The sequence below is a fragment of the Podarcis bocagei genome (genome assembly GCF_964188305.1).
Source record: "Podarcis bocagei genome assembly, chromosome: 17".
In the NCBI taxonomy this organism is placed as follows: domain Eukaryota; kingdom Metazoa; phylum Chordata; class Lepidosauria; order Squamata; family Lacertidae; genus Podarcis; species Podarcis bocagei.
Genome location: NC_138143.1, coordinates 4580428 through 4599645, shown reverse-complemented (window position 1 = coordinate 4599645; position 19218 = coordinate 4580428). Strand labels below are relative to the sequence as shown.

Below are 19218 nucleotides of genomic sequence, written 5' to 3'. Positions count from 1 at the left end.
AAAAGCTCCACCACCACCCAGAAAGAAAGAAAGAAAGAAAGAAAGAAAGAAAGAAAGAAAGAAAGAAAGAAAACATGTTGTCTCTGCCTGCAGGCTTTTAAAGAGAAAGGTAAAAGTGATACCTAGAATCCAATACTCTTAACAGAAAAAGAGGGAGCACTTGCTGGATAACATCTAATAACCAACAAAAGAACATTTAAAGGCTGTAATCTTAAATACACTTACCTAGGAATAATGCCCATTGAACACAGTTGACTTACTTCTGTGTAAACTTGCATAGGATTGACCACTAAACAAATACTAGATAGGAACACCATGGAAAAGTCATTTATTTATTTAAAGCACTTTTCACTCTTCAGCTGAAAAGGCTCCCAGAGTTGTTTACATAAGACTGCTAACAAAAGAGACCCTGCCCTCTGACTCACAATCTAAGAGACACGACACAAAAGAAAAGGGGAGGAGGAGGGAGGAGGAAAAAGCATATTCAGGCACTAGTTCTTCCTACAAAAACAGCAATTATTATCCATCTTTTGAGTGGAAACTCATTTCCACTGGAAGTGGCTTTCTAAGTCCTTCAGTCTGGGATCCTTTTAACTGGTGACAGCAAGGGCTGAACATAGAAACTTAAGCATACAAGTGATTTCTATGCATAAATCCCTGGGTTCAGCTCTACTATGGAGCTACAGCCCTTCACACATTCTCTGTTTTCATCTGGCTGCAGCCTTGCTATGGTGTAGGAATGGGGAACCTGTGTGGCCCTCCAGATGTTGTTGTCCAACCCCATCACTCAGCCAGTGTGACTCTTGATCAGGGATTATGGACCTTGCATTAGTACAGCAACAATGTGAAGGAACACAAGTTTCCCAATTCTGAAGTTAGTCTGACAAATTTAGATTTACCTGCTGCCGAGTTATAGGGCTAATCTTCCAAGATTCTGATCTACAGACACTGCAAGATACAGGGGACAAGCCTATGGGGGCCATAAATACAGGCCGAAGCTGCATTGGTAGGCGAATGTTGGCTATTACTCAGCTCTGGGTGCCCACACACATTCCTGACCATAGATTTTCAGGTTGTTAAGCATGGTAGGTGTTTCCCTTTGATTGCAAAAGAATGCTAAAAAGGTGTGTAGCAAGAGATACAATTGCGGGGTAATGGCTGATTTCACAGAGGTTGCAATAGTTTCTGAAAGCACTGATACTCCCTGTTAATGCAGCTCTTTGAAGGAAGTGTCCTTCTGGGGTGTGAAATGGCAAATGTTGACTACGATCTTCTCCTCCCACTCAGCTTCCAAGTGATAGTAATCTTACCCGAAGAGGGGTTTTTTTTGCAGAAGGCAAACAGATTAGCAGAGATGTGGGCCATGGTTATGCAAGACGGCCATTGTGTAGAAAACTACGCAGGCAAGAGCTCAGGAATGCCTACGGAGCCACAAATGTAGGCACCCCAAGTCAAGTCATATCCAGTATTGATATTTTAAAGACTAACATACCAAGAGATCCCAGCAAAAATTATAGTTTTTTAAATGAATACCATGTGGGACATTAATCTTTATGTGATAGCTAACTAATCACAGTGTGATGGCTACAAAGTTAGACTCTGGGCTCCAGTTCCCAATGAAGATCATGGTGTCCCTTCAGGTCAGCCTTTTTCCACCTAACGGACTTCACAGGGTCGTTATGGGATAGCTCCTTGGCGGGCAGGTGGAATAAAAATGCAATAAAATAATTTTAAGACACTTTAGAGTAATTTAGCAAAATGAAGGGCGACTTGGGTTAGATTCCACACAAGCCTGATTCAGGCTACAGCAGAATTATGCATAACCTCCAAGCTTGGCACTAAGAAACATTAGTCAGGTACTGGAATAAATCTTTACTGTATTATTATTTCTTTACTTTGCGAAACCTGTCCTACTCCTTTCAGTTATGGGGAATAATGTATTTATTTAAATAAAAGGATTTCTATACTAGTCTCTCACAAAACATCAGCAACATAAAAAATACAATATCATCGTTGCCTGGCTACTCGAGATAGATTTTAAACAATTGCATTGGCCTGCTGGCATAAAATAATAATGCAGTAGGCACTGTAGAATAATGAAGGTTAAGAGAACAAAGCCAGGTCCCTGGGCTTACAATCTCAAACCAAACACAGAAACAGAACTATAAAGAAAGGAGGAGCACCAAAGAAGATTGAGAAGAGGCAGAGATCAGAGGTTAAAGCTGGGCTGCATTTAAGCAGTGGCTGGTAGCATTGGTGACAAGGAACTGCATGCAGATGAGCACATAGAATGCTATGCAGCTGAGTGAGGAGGCTGGCAGAGGAGGCGATGGAGAGCTCCTTCTCTCCTCTGCGCGCAGCAATAAGGGGACTGCCCTTCCCAGCACACCAAGCCTAGAAATGCAGAAAGCTGCTGAAGAGAACAGAGTTCTCCATCCCTCATCTGCCAGCCCCTCGGCAGGCTAGTAATTTTTATGGGCTTATTTGCAAGGCTGGATTAAAGGCTCAGCAGAGGAGATCAGTTTTCAGACACTTGCAAGGAGGGGGGCACAGGGAGTTCCAGAAAAAAGGGGCTGGAAAGAGGGAGAAAAGGACACCAGCATGAAGTAAAAACAAGTAGCCCAGATCTGTAGAGCAAAGACAATTAAGGGGCAAATAAGGAGATGGAAGGTAGATAAGAAAGAGCCAAGCTTTTTTAAAAAAGAAAAAACTGAATGCCACATTCAAACTGATCCATTGAGGAAACAGAAGCCGGTAAAGAGGGGGATGTAAAAAAGGAGAAACAAGGGCAAAACAGATACTGTAATGAGAAAGGGTGAGGGGTGGGGAGAAGAAGGGGCGCCACAACTGAGAAGAAGGGGAAGGAAGGGGGGAGAGAGAGGATGAAACCAGAAAAAGGCAAAACAGAGAGATGAGGATTAGTCATCAAGCCAAGAAAGTGTAAGAGAACAGTCAAATGTGGTTGTTGTGGGCAGAGGGAGAGAAAACAAAGGGTAGCACTATTAAGAAGCACGTCCAGACTTTGGAGAAACTTGGGTAGCCATCCAAACACTCTGCCTGCCAGAAACCTCTCTCTGCCCCCAAGTTGGAGAGATTTTGTCTGGGAGGGTCTTGGCTGACATCATGCTACCCTGGGCAGCCAGTGTGGTGTAGTGAGTGATGGGGAGACCTGGGTTCAAATTCCCTGTCAGCTATGAAGTTCACTGGGTAACCTTGGCTCTGTTACTATGGTCTCTCAGCTAACTGTATCTCATTGGTTCATTGCAACGAAAAAAAGGGAGATCCTTGAAGGAAGGGGAAATGAAGAAGAAGAAGAAAAGAAGATTTAATAAATTTGTACACCACCCTTCATTCAAAGATCCCCAGGTGGTTCACAACAGAAAAAGACACCGGACACATTATCAGGGTCCCTTCAGATGTTTGGTGAGTCTACTCCACAACATGTAGAACAGTGCATTAGTGACGGATGTGTGCAGGTAACAAGCACTGTACTCTGCTTTCACTTACGTGATTTCAGCTTTGAGCAAGTAAAGGAAAAATAAGTAAACGAAGAGAGGGTGAGCCCACCATTCCTCACTCTCCATTTATTTATTTTCCCCCAACCCAGGCACCCAGCAGGTTTTCTTTGCTTACTAAACTTTGGGAAGGCAGTGTGAGGGCCCCGGCAGCAGCCTAGATTCCCCTCAAGGCTCCTGCCCAAAGCCTGATAACCAAGACTTCTGAGAAGGTCACAGGAGGGCGCTGGTAACTGCCCTTCCCAGAGCCCAGGAAGCAGCCCTCCACCCTGCAGGGGGACAATGGCTCCTTGGCTTCCTGCAATTTTACATTTACACATGGACCCCAGAACCTGACCCTCGCATAAGATAAAGATACGTGTACTGGACCACCCACATACCATCCCGCTTTATTAGTTGTTCAGTCATGCCTCCTCAGTTTTATCACATTATTGCCATCTAGAAAGGCAGTCTTACACCGCAGCACACTTACATTGGGAGAAAACTCTGAAACATTTGTGGGATGAGTTACAGGATTTCAGCAGGAAGCTGAAACTTTTACTAGCGCAAACAATATTGACAGCAGGATCATGCATAATTGCCCCGATAGCAGCACAAGCACAAACTGACATGAATGCACTACAAAAAGGACGTCTGGAAGAGCCTTTAGTGCAGAGCTTTCCAAACTCTGTGTTGCGACACATTAGTGTGTCGGCTGCAGTGTGTAAGGGTGTCACACAAACGTTCCCACACTCCACCTGGGGCTGGAAAGGGGTTAGTTTAACCTCCAGTTTTCTAGAAAAACTGTATTACTGTGTCGTGAAATGATGCATGTCTAAAAAGCGTGTCACTGACATGAAGTTTGGAAAGCTCTGCTTTAGCAAATGAGAACCATGGAACAACCGTAGCAACAATCCCTTGCCACTACCTTCTCCTGCAGCTCAAGCTTCCGAGAGGGATACTGATGAGAAAGTTTCTCATCAAAGTATTTGCAGTGGCTCCAACAAAAGAAGAAAAAAGTGAAAAGAGTGGGGAGGAGAACCTGTGCCCCCCGCCCAATGTTGCTGGACAGCCTTCCAATGGTCCAGGGTGATGGGAGTTGTAGCGCAGCAATATCTGGAGGGCCCCAGGTTCCCTACTCCCAAGTTAAAGCACAGAAGCACTACCCGGAGTAAATAAAAAAAGGAAAAAACTACAGCACAACCCCTGAGCTTCAAGCAATTAATTTTAACAAAATTATAAAACACACAGTGACAAATAGCAACAAGAGAGGCTGAAACCCAACAAAAGGCAGAGATAATCACCTCTGCTTTTCATCTTCTGAGCTAACAGGCAAAAGAGAAAGAGATAAAGAGCCAAGAGCCTTGGGGATCTCTTCTGGAAAGAAGGCAACCTGCCCTGTATCCGTGCTTGGTAGTCAAGCAGAGTGCCTGGGGCAGATGTCCTGGGAGCCTACATAGCAGGTAGCAGAGAGTAGAAGAAGAAGAAGAAGAGTTTGGATTTGATATCCCGCCTTTCACTCCCCTTCAGGAGTCTCAAAGCGGCTCACATTCTCCTTTTCCTTCCTCCCCCACAACAAACACTCTGTGAGGTGAGTGGGGCTGAGAGACTTCAGAGAAGTGTGACTGGCCCAAGGTCACCCAGCAGCTGCAGGTGGAGGAGCGGAGACGCGAACCCGGTTCCCCAGATTACATGACTACCGCTCTTAACCACTACACCATACTGGCTCTCATGAGTAGGAGAGAGTAGGAGAGGGTCTCTACTCAAAGACAGAGACCACCCTTGCACGTATCCCTTTCCCTCCCACACACTTCAACCCTAAATTTACTACTCCAGAAAAACTTATATGGGAGAACAAAGGGGTAACAGAGGAGCAAGAACTTCATCCATACTACATAGGACCATGAAATAGCGTGAATGAAAGCTGGAGGAACAAATGGGACAGCAGGAAATATTGGGGTGGAGGAAGCACCCAGTACCCCTTGGCATCATCCTCACCCCAAACTGGCAGCAGGCTGCTCATGTGTGGGACCCTCATGTTCCTGGAGAATATGCCCAGCAATAGTGAAAGTTGTGTGGGTGCTACGCCCCAGACCAGCTAGGACAGGGTGGTGGAGAGTAGCCAATGGCTGACTCTTTACAGGGGAAATGGATATGGCGAACACACCCACCCCGGACCCTTGGTACGACAAGAAGGACTGCTCCCTTGCTGCTTAGCACACAGGCCAATTCTCTTCTCCCAGCCATGAGTTTTCACAGGACCCAACCTTTGTACAGAAAAAGAACAGTCTGAAACCACTCCACAGGGCAGGGCAGGGAGGGCAAAGCATGACTGACAGGATTCTGGAAATCCTACTCGGCGCCAGGCTGGCTTTGGAGACCTTCACCAGATAAAATTGTAACGATGTGGATGGCTACTTCCACAGCTGAACACATGATGCTGCTGTCTTATTTACTAGTCCATCTAGTAGTGGCTATTCTAACGGTCAGGGCCTCAGGTCAGAAGACTTTCCTAGCATTTTCCACCCAAGTGCAACAGAGGATTGAGCCCCCAAACTGCAGGGAGGTCTGCCCCTAAGATATAGGTCTGCTCCACCCTAGAAACCTGCTTTAACAAATGAAAGTTGAGGTTTTCAGGATACTCATTTCTGCTAAAGTCTGTCCCTAGACAGTGCAAAGTTATGCACGCTAGCCTAAACCTGAATAAACTGCAGTGCAAGGCTGCAGCTCCTGAGGAACTATGTGGGAAAACTAACCCATGTTACTGATGCAGTTTCTCACCTGGATGGAAAACACTAACCCACTGGGCACCACTGATTCTAGGTTGAAGGCACATATGTGTGTGTGTGTGTGTGTGTTGAGATATGCGGAGAGGTTCTACTAGAGAGGAAGAGGTTGGGAACCTTGGACTACAAGCCTCAACTGGTATGAAGAGTGGATCAATCACTGCCCTAGGCCCTTATAGTGAGCAGAATTAGTAACCACAGTTAATTAATTAGTTAAATCAGCAATATTAGAACAATGGGGCTGAGAGTAAAGCATGCTCATGTTTTTAGGTTATGCTGGTCCTGGACTGTTACTGAAAGGGTTTGTCCTCACTTCTTCTTCAGTGTTCAATCAGAACAAACAGCAATGTGGGTTTCCTCCAGAATCTGGATTGACATTTGTTCTGATTTAGAGCTAACAGTGGGTTTTCCCTGAGAAAAGAGCAGAGCAAGGAGGAATAAATGGCTGCCTTTGTTTACTAAAGTGTAATGTTCTGTCTAACATTTCCTTCATTATGCCGGCCCCCAATACGCTTGTACTGGGGGGGGGGGAGGGCCTACAAACTTAGGTAATAGTTGAAATCAGAAAATTGGTTAAAAGGCAGATCAGTCAACTAAACACTATTTAGTAAGTGGCCAGTCCAAAAGGGAAACCACATGACAGAATACAGTATGGCAAAGCCAAAGACAGCAAAAACTCTAAAAGGCCGACAAGCCTTCTTAAGTCTCCAGATTCTCCTCAACTCAGTTCCAGGAATCAAGAGCAATTTTTCCAGAGCTGAAAGAGTTGCAGTAAGTACTTTATGCTACGAAAGGATCTCCTATCACTTTCCTTCTTAGTGAGAGGAGAATTTTTATGGGGCTTCCTGCTCTGTGAGGCATTTGGAAAAACTGCTTATTATACACTTAGTTTAATTTTTAAAAATCCTCCACACTTAGCTCTTCCTTGTCATATGGCAAAAGAGAACCAGCAATCATCCCGATGCAAGAAAATTTACAATATGCTTCCAACATAAGCAACACAACAGCCTTCACTCTGTGCAGTGTAGTAGGTCTCAGGTATAGACTAAGAGGGAGGGAGGGACAGCCTGCTTGGCAGCAGGTGCTGGCGCTGCACACATGAAACATGCAATTTTAAATGGCTTGAAACATGCAATTAAAAATCAAAATCAAACCCAGTCCTACCCCTACAGGCAGGATGTGCCAAATCAGCCCTCTCTGTAGAATACTCTTTTGGTCTTTAATTTGTGGGAAAATGGAATCTCAGACTCAGGAGGAGAAGGAAATATGCCAGACACACCTTACATTTTTTAAAAGCTAAATTTCTGCTCCAGGGTGAACTAATTCTGCACTCCAAACAGATATACTCCATAATCTGAAAGGAATTACAAAACTTAAGCCGATCTGCATGCGCTTCATTTGCCTGTACAGGTTTACAATTTGCTTCTATTACTCATGGGGAAGAGCAGTGACCAATCCTTACACTAGTTTTGTCTCCTCTCTGGTTTCAGAGGCATCACTAGGCATCAACCACCTACTTAAACAATTATTTCTGCACCAATATAGCTAGAGACCTGCTCTGAAGAGAGGGAGAGAGGAGGAGATTCTCAGGATGTTGAATTAGTGACCAATACCAAATTTTACATCTTGCAAACAGGACAAGAAGTTCCACTTTTTATCTCACACATGTAGCAGGTATCTCCCAAGCCTACGCAAATAAATTGTACTGCGGGACTAAGACACATAGATGCTAACTTATTTAGAGTCTCAAACTCGGAGCGCTTTGGAGCAAAAGAGGTCCAGACCTTGTAGAAATTATACCAAGCTCTGCACACACGTGGATCACATGCATAATTAGAGGTCTGAAAACTCCAAACTGCGGAAATGTATCTACTTCTGGTATGGAGTTGCCTTCCCCCTATACCTCCCCCTTATAGGATATTGAAGAAGGTAAAGTAAGATCAAAAGGCACACATGGTTTTGGGTCTAACTCTTGATTCGCTTACAGACTTAGGGACATAGGTCAGTAGTACAGCAACTGCTTTGCATGCAGATTCAATCCTCAGCATCTCCAGCTGGGGCTGGGACACAACCTTGCCTGAACTCCTCAAGATCAAGGCCAGTCAATGTAGAGAACATGGATCCAGACAGACCAAAGGGCCGATTGCATAAGGCCTACATTGAAGTGAGTGACCAATAAGTCAAACATGAATGAAAACATGTGAACACAAGCAGACAAGTTCCCTTTTTAATTTTCCTTGAAGAACAGCTTTGGGGAGCAGTGATCTGGAGCACAGAAGCAGCTGCAGGCACTCTTGCTCCCCACTGCTGCTGCTTCTCCACTCCAAATCATCCTACGGATCCTGCCACACACAGGATGAACACAAAATAAAAACAAAACCACCTATGCAGAAATATGGGCTAAATAAATTTAAACAAATATGTAAGGGGGGGAGGAAAACAGTAACACAAACACCCATTTAGCAGGTGCACACCTGGGTGGAAGCACAGCAGGAATACAGCCCACAGCTCAGATTATTGTCACTGCGTTGCCCATTACCTTATGCAGCTGCCCAACACCATCTCCAAGGAAGGCGATGGTATGACCTGCTTCTATCATGGCCGCCACGGCTGTCAGTCTTGGCATGGTAGTTAGAAGAGCCTCGGCCACCAGTGGCTTCCGGCTAGCAATGGGACTAGGTGTGTGCTCATCCCCACAAGGGTAAGACTCTGGCGACTCCTGGAAATCAACAGAAAGGTTGGAATGCAGCCACCTCTGGATTAGGGAAGCCTTTCCACTGCCCCTGCCTCTTCCCCTATGGAGAGAAGGCAATCACTTCCATCCTCTCTCTCTCTCACCTTAGGCAAATAATTGCAGCGTGAGGTCACCCCATATTCAATGGCGGCCTCCTGCTCATTTGTGGCACCCATTCCAGCCGAAGTGTAACACAGCCGCCGTGTCTGCTCCATGGCTGCGTTCACTTCGCCCAAGCCGTAGGAGCACAAAGCTGTCTGCGCTGTCGGCGAGGAAGTGGAGCCCTGCCCAGCGGCTGAAACGACAAAGAGAGTTGCCTCGTCCCCAGGGAAGCCGGATGCCAAGTGCCCAGCCTGAGCCAGATTGTAAACATGCCCTTTTGCGTCCCGGCACTCGAGGGGCAGCTCGACGTAGGAGTAGAGGTTAGTGTCGTCCACGCAGCTCCGCGATAGGTAGGGGCGATACTCCATTTGCGCCTTTGCTCCACGCCGAGAGAACAGGAAGTAGACGTAGCCCCCAGAGGCAAAGGCTGCCACGTAGCTGTTGTTGTAGTCCGAGAAGTCCCCCACCACCAGCTTGCCCATCCCTTCGTTGGAGAACGCCTGGGGTCCTTCCAGCTGCCGGATCGTGAATGGTGGGATGCCCCCGGAGAGCTTTGCGGTTAGCCCACGACCCACAAAGAGCAGGTCACGGCCATCATGTTGCCCCACCAAGCCCACAGTCGAAACCCGCGGCTCGTTAGCTGCCACAAACTGGTTGTCACCGGGATCCTCAGGACGGTATAGCACTTTGTTGATGTCTGCTAGGGCTCTCTTCTCGCACACTCCCTGGAAGAGCTGCCCACAGACCACCAGCTCCCCGGCCCGCTCATTGGCCAACAGCAGCTTGTTGGAGTTGTCCGTCAGCCGGGCCTGGGGGCAGTCGCGTGCGTCGCGGAAAGGAAGACACTCGGGGCTGTCTTGCGCGGGCCCCGTTCTCACACGCCCTGCCAACCTCAGCTCGGGGCTCAGCTGGTACAAGGCATTGACGGCACCCACATACAGTGCCCCTGTGTCCCGGGCTCGGGCCAGGTGGTTGAAAGTCGTGTTGGGGACCAAGAAGGATGGGTAGGAAGGGGGCCGAGCAGCTGGGTATGACGGCAGGAGGAGTGTCAGGGCAACCACCGAGGGCAGCAGCAAGTGGCCTAGGAACATGGCCAAATCCTGGACAGAAGGAGAAAGAGAAGGCATGATTAGCACTCAGAGACACAGCAGGCAGCCTCTTTCGTGTGGAAACTCCAGGCTCAAAGGAGACATTTAATTAACTTATTCAAATAAGTCTCGTGACTTATTAGCCGCTCTCATGCAGCACAGAACTGTGGCATAGCATGTCATGTGGGAATCACCATGCCGGAGACATAGTCTGGTTTCTGCACCAGATCTTTTTCCCTGGATAGGATCTGTACCACATTCCAAGAGGAGCTGCTGATCAAGGCTCCGGTGCTGGATTTTGACACTGAGAAGTGAAATGCACCATCAACATTCGGCAAAAAGTCTGGGCAGACACTCTCTCCTCACTGTTCCCCAGGGCTAGTAAAACCAGACTAACTTGTGCAAAACAGAGAGATGCAATGCCAATTTGATGATGTTTTGTCTGGTTTCTCTTGTCAGGGTGGGTTAATGAGGAGGCAAAAGAAGATCTCTTTCCACTCCACCAATTATACACTTACAAGCGAAGTTGGAATCCTGATCACCATTTGTGAATACAAGATAGGGACTGTCTAGACTGGTCTGTAGTAAAGAGGTGCAATCTTGCGTCCTCTGTGCACCACACTTTTAAGGCAGCACCAAGAACCCAGGAGCAGAGGCCTAGGAAGGTCAGGTGGTACCTGGGGCAGAAATTTCTTGTCACTCACTCCCCCCTCCCCACATTGAGTCTTCTTCTTCTTCTTCTTCTTCTTCTTTTTGCCTGCAAAAATGCTTTTACGTTATTTCATATTTTCTTACAAAGGAATGTGGATTCTGAGCCTCTGATAACAAGCAGGCGACTATGGACAGATGCTTAAATCTACAGGATGGACTGTGTTTTGGCTTGTGTTATTTTATTTATATTTATTGTTTATTTATTTAATAAAATTTATTTTTAAAAACCTGCAAAGTGGTTTACCGAAACAAAAAACACCACAGCAGTAAAATCAAGAATAATTAACAATCCTACTTTAAAACATAAAAAAGCTAAAATATTAAGGTTAAAATTACTTCAACTTCCTAAGCATCTAGTTATGCTTGCCTAAAGAAGAATGCTTTTAGTAGATGCCCAAAAAGAATCTAGCAAAGGCATGTGCTTTGTTGAAATTTCAGCCTTCACGACATAGGAAACGGCCAAGTAAACAGATGTTTTCGTGGTATGCATGAAATTTCATATGTAGCTATATAATCCCTAGTGTAGTAGGATCAGACGTCTGGAGCAGGCATTTTTTTTTAAAAAAAAGTTTTTTATGAACCACCCTGGTAGGGCAGTAATTGTTCCTTGATAAGTTGTCACTCCCCACCCCCATGATGGCACCTGGGGCGGCCCACCCCCCACCCCACCCCCTTTCCTACGCCCCTGCCCAGGAGTCCTGGCACACGTCTTCTACCTCCCTGACTTAGGATGCTGCTCAACGTCCAGTTTCAGTGCCCCTTTTCCGCATCTGGTGCTCAGTTCCACACATTAGTCCTCTCCCCCGCTCTGCCCACCACAATGGATGCTGCAGAATGGTGACTCCAGTTCCTCCTTCCCACAGCGAGCCCAGGATCCCACACTTTGCCCTTTCGGACCCAAAACATTTTGCTGCCTGAAGCAGCCCGAATTCTCCCTCCCCTCCCGAAGGCCAATACTTTAAAGAGTTGAGCGCATCATTCAGACACCAAGTCCTGCCTTCATTTGTCTCCCCACATGGCGCTGCAAGAAGCCGCTCAAATTACCCCCAAGAGGAAGTGGAAGGAGTGGAGGGGGGACCCAGTCCGCTTTCACCTTGGAAATGAGTGTCCTCCTCCTCTTTTCCAACACCAACTAGGATTTAGCAGCCCAGGGAAGGCGATTAAGCCACATCCCATTGGAATTAATCCCCTCCCTCAAGCGAGGTCACAGCTCAGACAGCAACACAGGCAGGAGACAGTGGCCAATGGGGGCGTGAACAGCGCAAGGATGCTCGCAGCTTCATCACTGCCCAGCCCTCACTCTGGCCTTTGCTTGTATTTGCTATTCTTTAAATGGCCTGCAAAGGCAATGCCTACAAAAACATTCAAGACACTCAAGGCACAATGTGTGCTCACAAGTGCAGGACGAGGAGAGAGAGAAATGGAACTACTTTTTAATTAATAGGTTGTTGTGGTTGGTTGTTGTGGTTTGTTTGTTTGTTTGTTTTTTAAAAAGCAATAATGCACTGATGGGGAGACGAGTGGGATATTCTACAGGTTTAGCAATCTCAGTTTGGAGCCAAGGCAGGAAAAAGAGAGCGCCAGTGAAGAAGAGTGTGAACTGGCAAGCCAATCTGCATGTTAGCACAGGAAGCAAACGAGTGTGCAAAGAATGTAATTCAAAACAAGTAAACTGCATAGCCTCCTCTTCACACGCACACCCCCTCGCAGGCCCCAGACAGATGCCATCAGGAAGATGGCACCTAAGGGGGGGTGGACCTCTCCCCCTTCTGCTCTGCTCCAATTCCCCTGACCCAGCTGTTGCCTAAACACACAGATGTGAAGGTGCTTTGTCCCACTCCCTCCTCTCCAGTGGAATTCCCAAGCCAGCAAAGCACACACAAACACCACCCTTCCATCTTATCTCATTGCCCAGCAAATGGGCCCATCTGCCTGCTGGAGGAGGGGAGGGTGCAGAACCTAGATATTCAACATCCTGGCTGGAAACCAAACCTTCTGTCTCATCCCTCCATCTCCCCCTACGCCCAGTCTCAGGTGGGGGTGGGCAGGCAGGAAGCACAGAGACGAGAGCTTACAGTAACCCCCACCCCTTCCCTCCTGGCAACAGCTGGAAGGGAGCAGAGGCAGCGCATGTAGCAACACCACCACCAACACACACACAAAATCCCTGGGGAAGGTGAGAGAGAGAGACACACAGGCAGACAATGGCACAGGGGTGGGGCTGCAAAGGAGACAAAAGGAACCACACACACACACACACTTTCAGGAATCCTGGTCCACGTTTCTTAGCACGGAATAGCAACCCAAGTCTGTCATCAAAGCATATCACAGGGTAGTATCAGAAATGTGTCACACACCAAACTAAGGTTTTCCAGCACTTGCTTCAGCTCATGACATGCGCACACATGCACATCCACTCTGCCCAGGAACTATGGTACTCCAGCACAGCTGGGCCTCCCCTGTTAAATCCCATTTTCCTCCTCTGCAATTTCCCCTTCCTACACTTCCAAGGCTTACCGTTTGGCTGCGCTGGGGGCATTTCAGCGCCCACATGGTGGCGTCGAGCAGGAAGACTCAGCAGGCATCCCTATGGGTGGAAGAATGAGATAAGCCAGCGGGTGAGTTGACATGGGTGCTGGGGGACGGAGAGGGGGAGAGGTTAGATGGCAATTCAAGGCTGCATCAATGGCTGCTGTGATAACCTTCCCCAATCAAAGCCCCCACTGTTCCCATCTCGGCTGTGCCATCACAGAGCCACACGGGGGCTAAAGGGGCCCATTATCCCCTAGAAACAGAGCTCTCACAACTTATACACATAGCACTGGCACCCCAGAGAGAATGAAACAGGGCGGAGGGGAGAGGGGCTGTGGGTGCAAAATGAAGGGCATTGCCAGAGACAGGAGAAGGCAGCTATTGCAGGCTGGGGGGGGGGGGGTCCTGAGATTGCAAGAGATGGACAGGTCGGGCTTGTGTCTGGCCCTTGGGTGAGGAACAGAGGAATCCCTTGTGATTTGTTTGCATGGAGTTATTGATTAATTGGAAGGGAGAGGGGGATGGCTGTGCCTGGTTTGCTGGGACCTGGGGGGGCCCTTTTTAATTTTGGGGTGGGGACAGGTCATAAAGCAGCACAAGGCTGACCCAAACCATTTAAACGAAAAGCTTAAGAAAGGCAAAACCAGTCAAGGAATATTGTCTGATAAACTCATTCCCAAACCTTTCTGATCATTTTGCTACAGTGCTTCCTAATACCTGAGGAAGGAGGTGGGAGAAGAAGTCAGTTAACACCCCCTAATTAACATGGGGGCCTAATCAACTGGGAAGGTCTCCTGCACACAAGACTGACCAAAGTTGTTCATTTCAGCAGAGCTGGTGCAAAACGTCTCAAGGGGGATTGAGTCCCACAGATCAGGACTTTGCCTGTCTCCCATTCTCCTGCCCAAAATCTGCTGCTGGAGGCAGCTGCCACCATGAGGCACCTGGCAGAAGCCTTAATGTGAAGTTTTGGTGCTAGGAGCTTAGATACCAGCTCAGTCAGGTCCAGCCCATTTCAGCCTCAATCTCTCAAAGCAGCACCCCTCCCCTGGCTTTCCCAAGCAATTATTGTGCCCCCACCATGCTATAGCATAATAGCAATTCCATTAGAGCCTCATTGAATCATCGATCCCCCTTTGCCGGCTCCAGCTGGAGCTGCAGAATCGGGGACATTTGGCCTGAGCGGGGAGGGGCAGGACATTCCCCACTAGGGAGTGGGTGCAAGATTAAGGTTACGGCCAGCAGGGGGTGGGTGGGGAGAAGCAGCAGAAGGGGAAGGAAAGGGAACAAGAGAGAGAGAGAAAAAGTGTACACAAAGTACAAACAGCCAAGGTGTCAGGAGTGTGTTGCTTCCACTAGGCCTTCCCCAGGTACCTAGGCCCTGTCACAATGGGTCCTGATTATTCTGTTCCCCTGCAAAGTTTGGTTTGGGGCAGCACAACACACTCTTGCTCTGGGCTCAGGCCCGCCCCACCCTTGGTGCTTTTGCCACTCCCCACAATGCCACCTCCTGTGGCGCCCTGGAGTCAGCAGAGGCCTCGGCTGAGAAGGTGTCGGGGTCAGCAACAAGCTGCAGTTCCCTGGCGAGCGCCCAGCGCAGCCGCCCCCACAGCGGGAAGCAGGCGTGGGGAGAGCCATGCCAGTCCAGGGGCTGCTGAATGCCCCCTTTGTCTGGCTCGGGGTAGGGGGGCAGGAACAGAGCCACCCCTGATAACAGTCCAGGGAATAATGAGAGACTCTGGCGCAGGGAGTCAGAACCAGCGTGTTTAACCCTACAAGTGCCAAAGCCCACCAGAAAAGTGGGGAAAGGAGGGGGAAATTGCAGGTACAATAACCTGACATCTCTCCCTCTGTGCCAACCCCCCCCCCCCGCCGCCTGCATGCACACCGTGCATTTAAAGCACATCCTGCCTAAGCAATCCTGGGAGGTGTAACTTGCCCATCTCAGAACTACAATTCCTAGTATCCTTAACAAACTACAGTTCCCAGGATTATCTGGGGGAGGTGTGTGCTTTAAATGCATGGTGTATAACCAGCCACACACTTATGCGCAGGCATGGCGGGTAAGACTCCTATGGACACAGACAGTGGCGTGGGAGGAAATCAATGGGGCTTTTGAGTGCCTCCCAGGGTAACAAGCTCTGGGGCAGCAAAGCGCGCGGAAGGCTGAAAGAGGGCGTCAAAGCAAGTCAGAGCGTGAAGGGGGAAAAAGACAAGAGGAGAAAATGTGGGGCAGACGTGAAGGGACCACAGCCAAGAGGGGGGGGCTGGGACCTCGTCATGAACCTCTCTTCGTTTCCTCAACGCTGAGGCTTCAGATGCACACCCTTCTCACTAGCATTGCCCTACCAAGCACGGCAGCACATCATGTCCCCTCAGACAGACCTCAACATATCTATGCACTTGTTATTTTCCAGCAACAGGCACCTTCACACACACAAACCCACCACTCACAATCGACCACCACCCTGACCAGGGCCATCGGAGGTACCGCCCCCTGTGGATTTCTTCCTTACGCGGCCTCAGGCTCCCTGCGCACACCTGTTCCAGCGGGAAAGCAGGTTCTTCCTCCTCCTGGGAAGTGCCTGGCACTGCTGCCTTTCGCACAGGTTCCTACGCTGGGCAACACGCATTGCTGGTGCTGGTGCCACAAGAGCAAACCGTGGGCGGCCTCAGTAATCCCTCACGCAGCAGCAGCAAGTGGGGCTGGGAACCACAGCAGCCCCCCTCCGCTGGAGAAAAGGATCTAAAAACAACCACAGCCGAAGTGCCTGTGCAGCAAGTGTCAGCATGTGTGGCAGGTATATGGGTGAGGACCGAGAAGCGTCTACACACCCACACCCCGGCCGCTGGGGTGGGTGGGGAGAGGGGGGCCTGTAGCTGGGGTCTAGGAGGGGATCCCAGACTTGAACACAGCCATCCCAGTTCCCCCCACATTCCCAAGTATTACACATTATAAAGGAGAAGGAAAACAAGGGGAGGATAATCACTATGTTTGTTATATAATCCAGGCAAACATTAAGCACTATTTGCCGGTCTATGGTAAACCGTCCCATTAAAGGAAGACCGGCACTAATCCTTCCCCCACCCCCTGCTGTGCGAGGGGAGGAGGGGGAAGAGGCAGACAACGACAGGATTAGAATCATGTGATGCTGAGTTCTTGGCAAATCCATTCCTCTCCCCAACCCAACCCACTGGCCACTGCTTAACTGTGCACTGGCTGAAGTCTCTGGGGAGGAAGGTGGTCTTTCCCCACCCCGATAAGTACACACCACTTTAGAAAGATGAGACAAACCAAGAAACACCCATTGTGAGTTTAATAACTGTGTGACTGGCAGCAGTCAGGCCTGCTGGGACTTGCCCTGCAGTAGACAGCAAAGGGGGGAGGCAGGAGAGAGACAGACTCCCACCCTCACCTACACGTGGCAGCTTGCCCTGCAAACCTTCCCCTGAAGACTAACACCTTCACATCTGGTTTCTTTAAGCATTCCTCCCCTCACTCCTTTGTAACCCCAGCGTCAGAAAAAAAGAGAGTTTCACATTTAACATATCCATTTGGCTGTCCTAGCTTCAAATCACAAGGAGGAGACAGAATCCCACCTCTGTGTGAGGGGAGAAAACAAGTCAGCATGGGACTGCTAGCAATTCAGCAAATGGTGGGGGGCGTGGTCCTTTCCCCCAGTTTGCTGATAGCTAGCCTACCACTTGCCTTTCCTTGTTCTGTATCCTTAGGAGTATTCTACGTTTTAGGTTTTTGAGGGGTGAGGTGGAGTTGGTGGCAAACACACTCAGAAATTATAACTTAAAATACTAATAATTATACATAGATACATATCCTTTGTGTGCCTTTCCTTGCTATGTATCATTATTAGTATTTTAAGTTATAATTTCTGTATGCAAATATCTGCTTAATTTAATAAAAAGGAATTTAGTGGGTTCAAAGAGAAATCAGCTTTCAGCACAGGTGGGATCACGTTAAGGTGGAAGGCTGGGGGACCCATTTATTTTGGGGTGAAGGCATCATTCCAACTAGTTTAATTTTACTTTACTGTACTTGCAAACCATGCAACCGCATTGCCTCTTTGTGCAAAATGAGAACACTTACCCCCCCCCCCCAAGCTCAGCTGCCTTATCCCAAGTCAGACCATTGGTCCATCAAGCTCAGTACTGTCTACACCAGGGGTGGGGGTCTTGTGGGACTCCATTTTCCATCAGCCCCAGTCAGCACAGCCAATGGTCTGGTTTCCAGTCTCTGGTCCCCCTGATGGGGAGCAGCTTTGCTCAGTTCCTGAGAGGAGTCTTTTGCAGCCCTACCTGGAGAAGATGAGAATTGAATCTGGGGCCTTTGACAGGCTAGTATGTGCTCTGCCACTGAGCTACTGCCCATCCCCAAGGCACACCAACTCATCTCAGGCTGCATGTTACTTTCCAAGCTGCAATCATTCTTTCTTAATCTATCCTGAAATCATGGTGTTAAGTGACCCTACTCTTGGCCAGCTCAGCTGCAGAACTTTTAAATGGGGAAAACTGAAAGAAAATCCATCATATCTATCTATGATGTGGACATGTGAAAAAGGAGCAGCGCTTGTTGCCTATTAAAAATACAACATGCAACATGGTGACAAAACGCAAGTCTGCCTGGAAACACCAATCTCTGATCTGCCAGCCCTTCCTCCTAATTCCCAATGTGTGCGGTGTCTCTGCGGTTGCCCAGTGGTACGGAAAACGCACTCTGCACCTTCTCAGGGCCTGGCAATCTTCTTTTACTTTAAATATTTTGGCACTGAAAAGAGGTCAGAGCTGAGCTCTGGCACAAATCGAGCAGCCTTTCTGCCAATGAATGGGGCGTGCTCGCAGGGACGGGGAAACAGCCCCTACTAACTCTGGCATTTAGGGAGAGGCGAACGATGCCCTTCCCACCTGTCACCTCTTTGAAGCTACCGGAGAAGGTGTGATGCAAGCAGAAACAAACTATGGAAATCCACCCAGGCACGGAAAACAAGCCGCCTTTCCAATTGCGCATCTCCGCCAAAAACGCGCCACGCTGAACCAAAGCTGGTTCTCCGAAAGGCGAGCGTCTCCCCACCTCCGGGCTGCTGCCCCATGCAAGCCCCACATGGCCTCACCCACGCCTCCCACTCCTTGCGCGCGCCCAGACCCTCCGCCGACTCCCAAAGAGTCCCGGCCCAAAGCACCTGTTTCGCCGCCCGGCCTGGGAATCTCCCAGCGCGACAATTCGGGCAGAAGAACCATTGGCGGGCGGGCAGGGAGGCGGGCAAGGCAGGCAGGCACACAAAGCAGCCCGCTTGCGCAAGGGGCGCCGCTGGAGAAAGGGCCATGCAGCCCACCCAGCCGCCCGAAACCCCCGGCAACTCCCAGCCGCCGCTTCCCTCTTCCCAGCAGCGCCTCCGCTCGCAGAAGGGGCGGGGATCGGGACCCCGATGGGACAGGAATGGGAAAGTGCGGGGAGAAAGGGGGGGAGCGACGGAGAGGCAAGTTTCGCCCCGGCGCTGCGGGGAGGAGGAGGGTCCCCGCCCGGGGCGGCATCCCGGAGGGGCGAAGGGGAGCCGGAGAAAGGCGCCCGGAGAGGGGCTCCGCGGCAGGCAACGAGCCGCAACTGGGAGCAGGGAAAGGGGGTGTCTCGGAGCCCGGCGGAGAGACTCTGCCGAGCGCGCCGCCCGTGCGCCTTACCTGGCCAGCCCGCGCCGAGAAGAACTTGCAGGCGGTCGCCGCTGCCACCCAGAGCCGCTCCCGGCAGCGGCGGCGGCGGC

General features: G+C 49.4%; 1 protein-coding gene across 1 annotated transcript in view; it reads right to left on the bottom strand.

The window, feature by feature from the left end:
- Positions 1 to 19218, bottom strand: part of PLXNB3 (plexin B3) — a 55226-nt gene extending 36008 nt beyond the window's left edge. Inside the window, exons 1-4 of the mRNA XM_081177181.1 lie at positions 19139 to 19218; positions 13433 to 13502; positions 9119 to 10216; positions 8820 to 8999 (exon numbers count right to left, since the gene is read on the bottom strand). Coding sequence (XP_081033307.1) covers positions 8820 to 8999; positions 9119 to 10216; positions 13433 to 13468 — 1314 coding nt within the window. The 5' untranslated portion in view covers positions 13469 to 13502; positions 19139 to 19218. The remainder of the gene's footprint in view (positions 1 to 8819; positions 9000 to 9118; positions 10217 to 13432; positions 13503 to 19138) is intronic.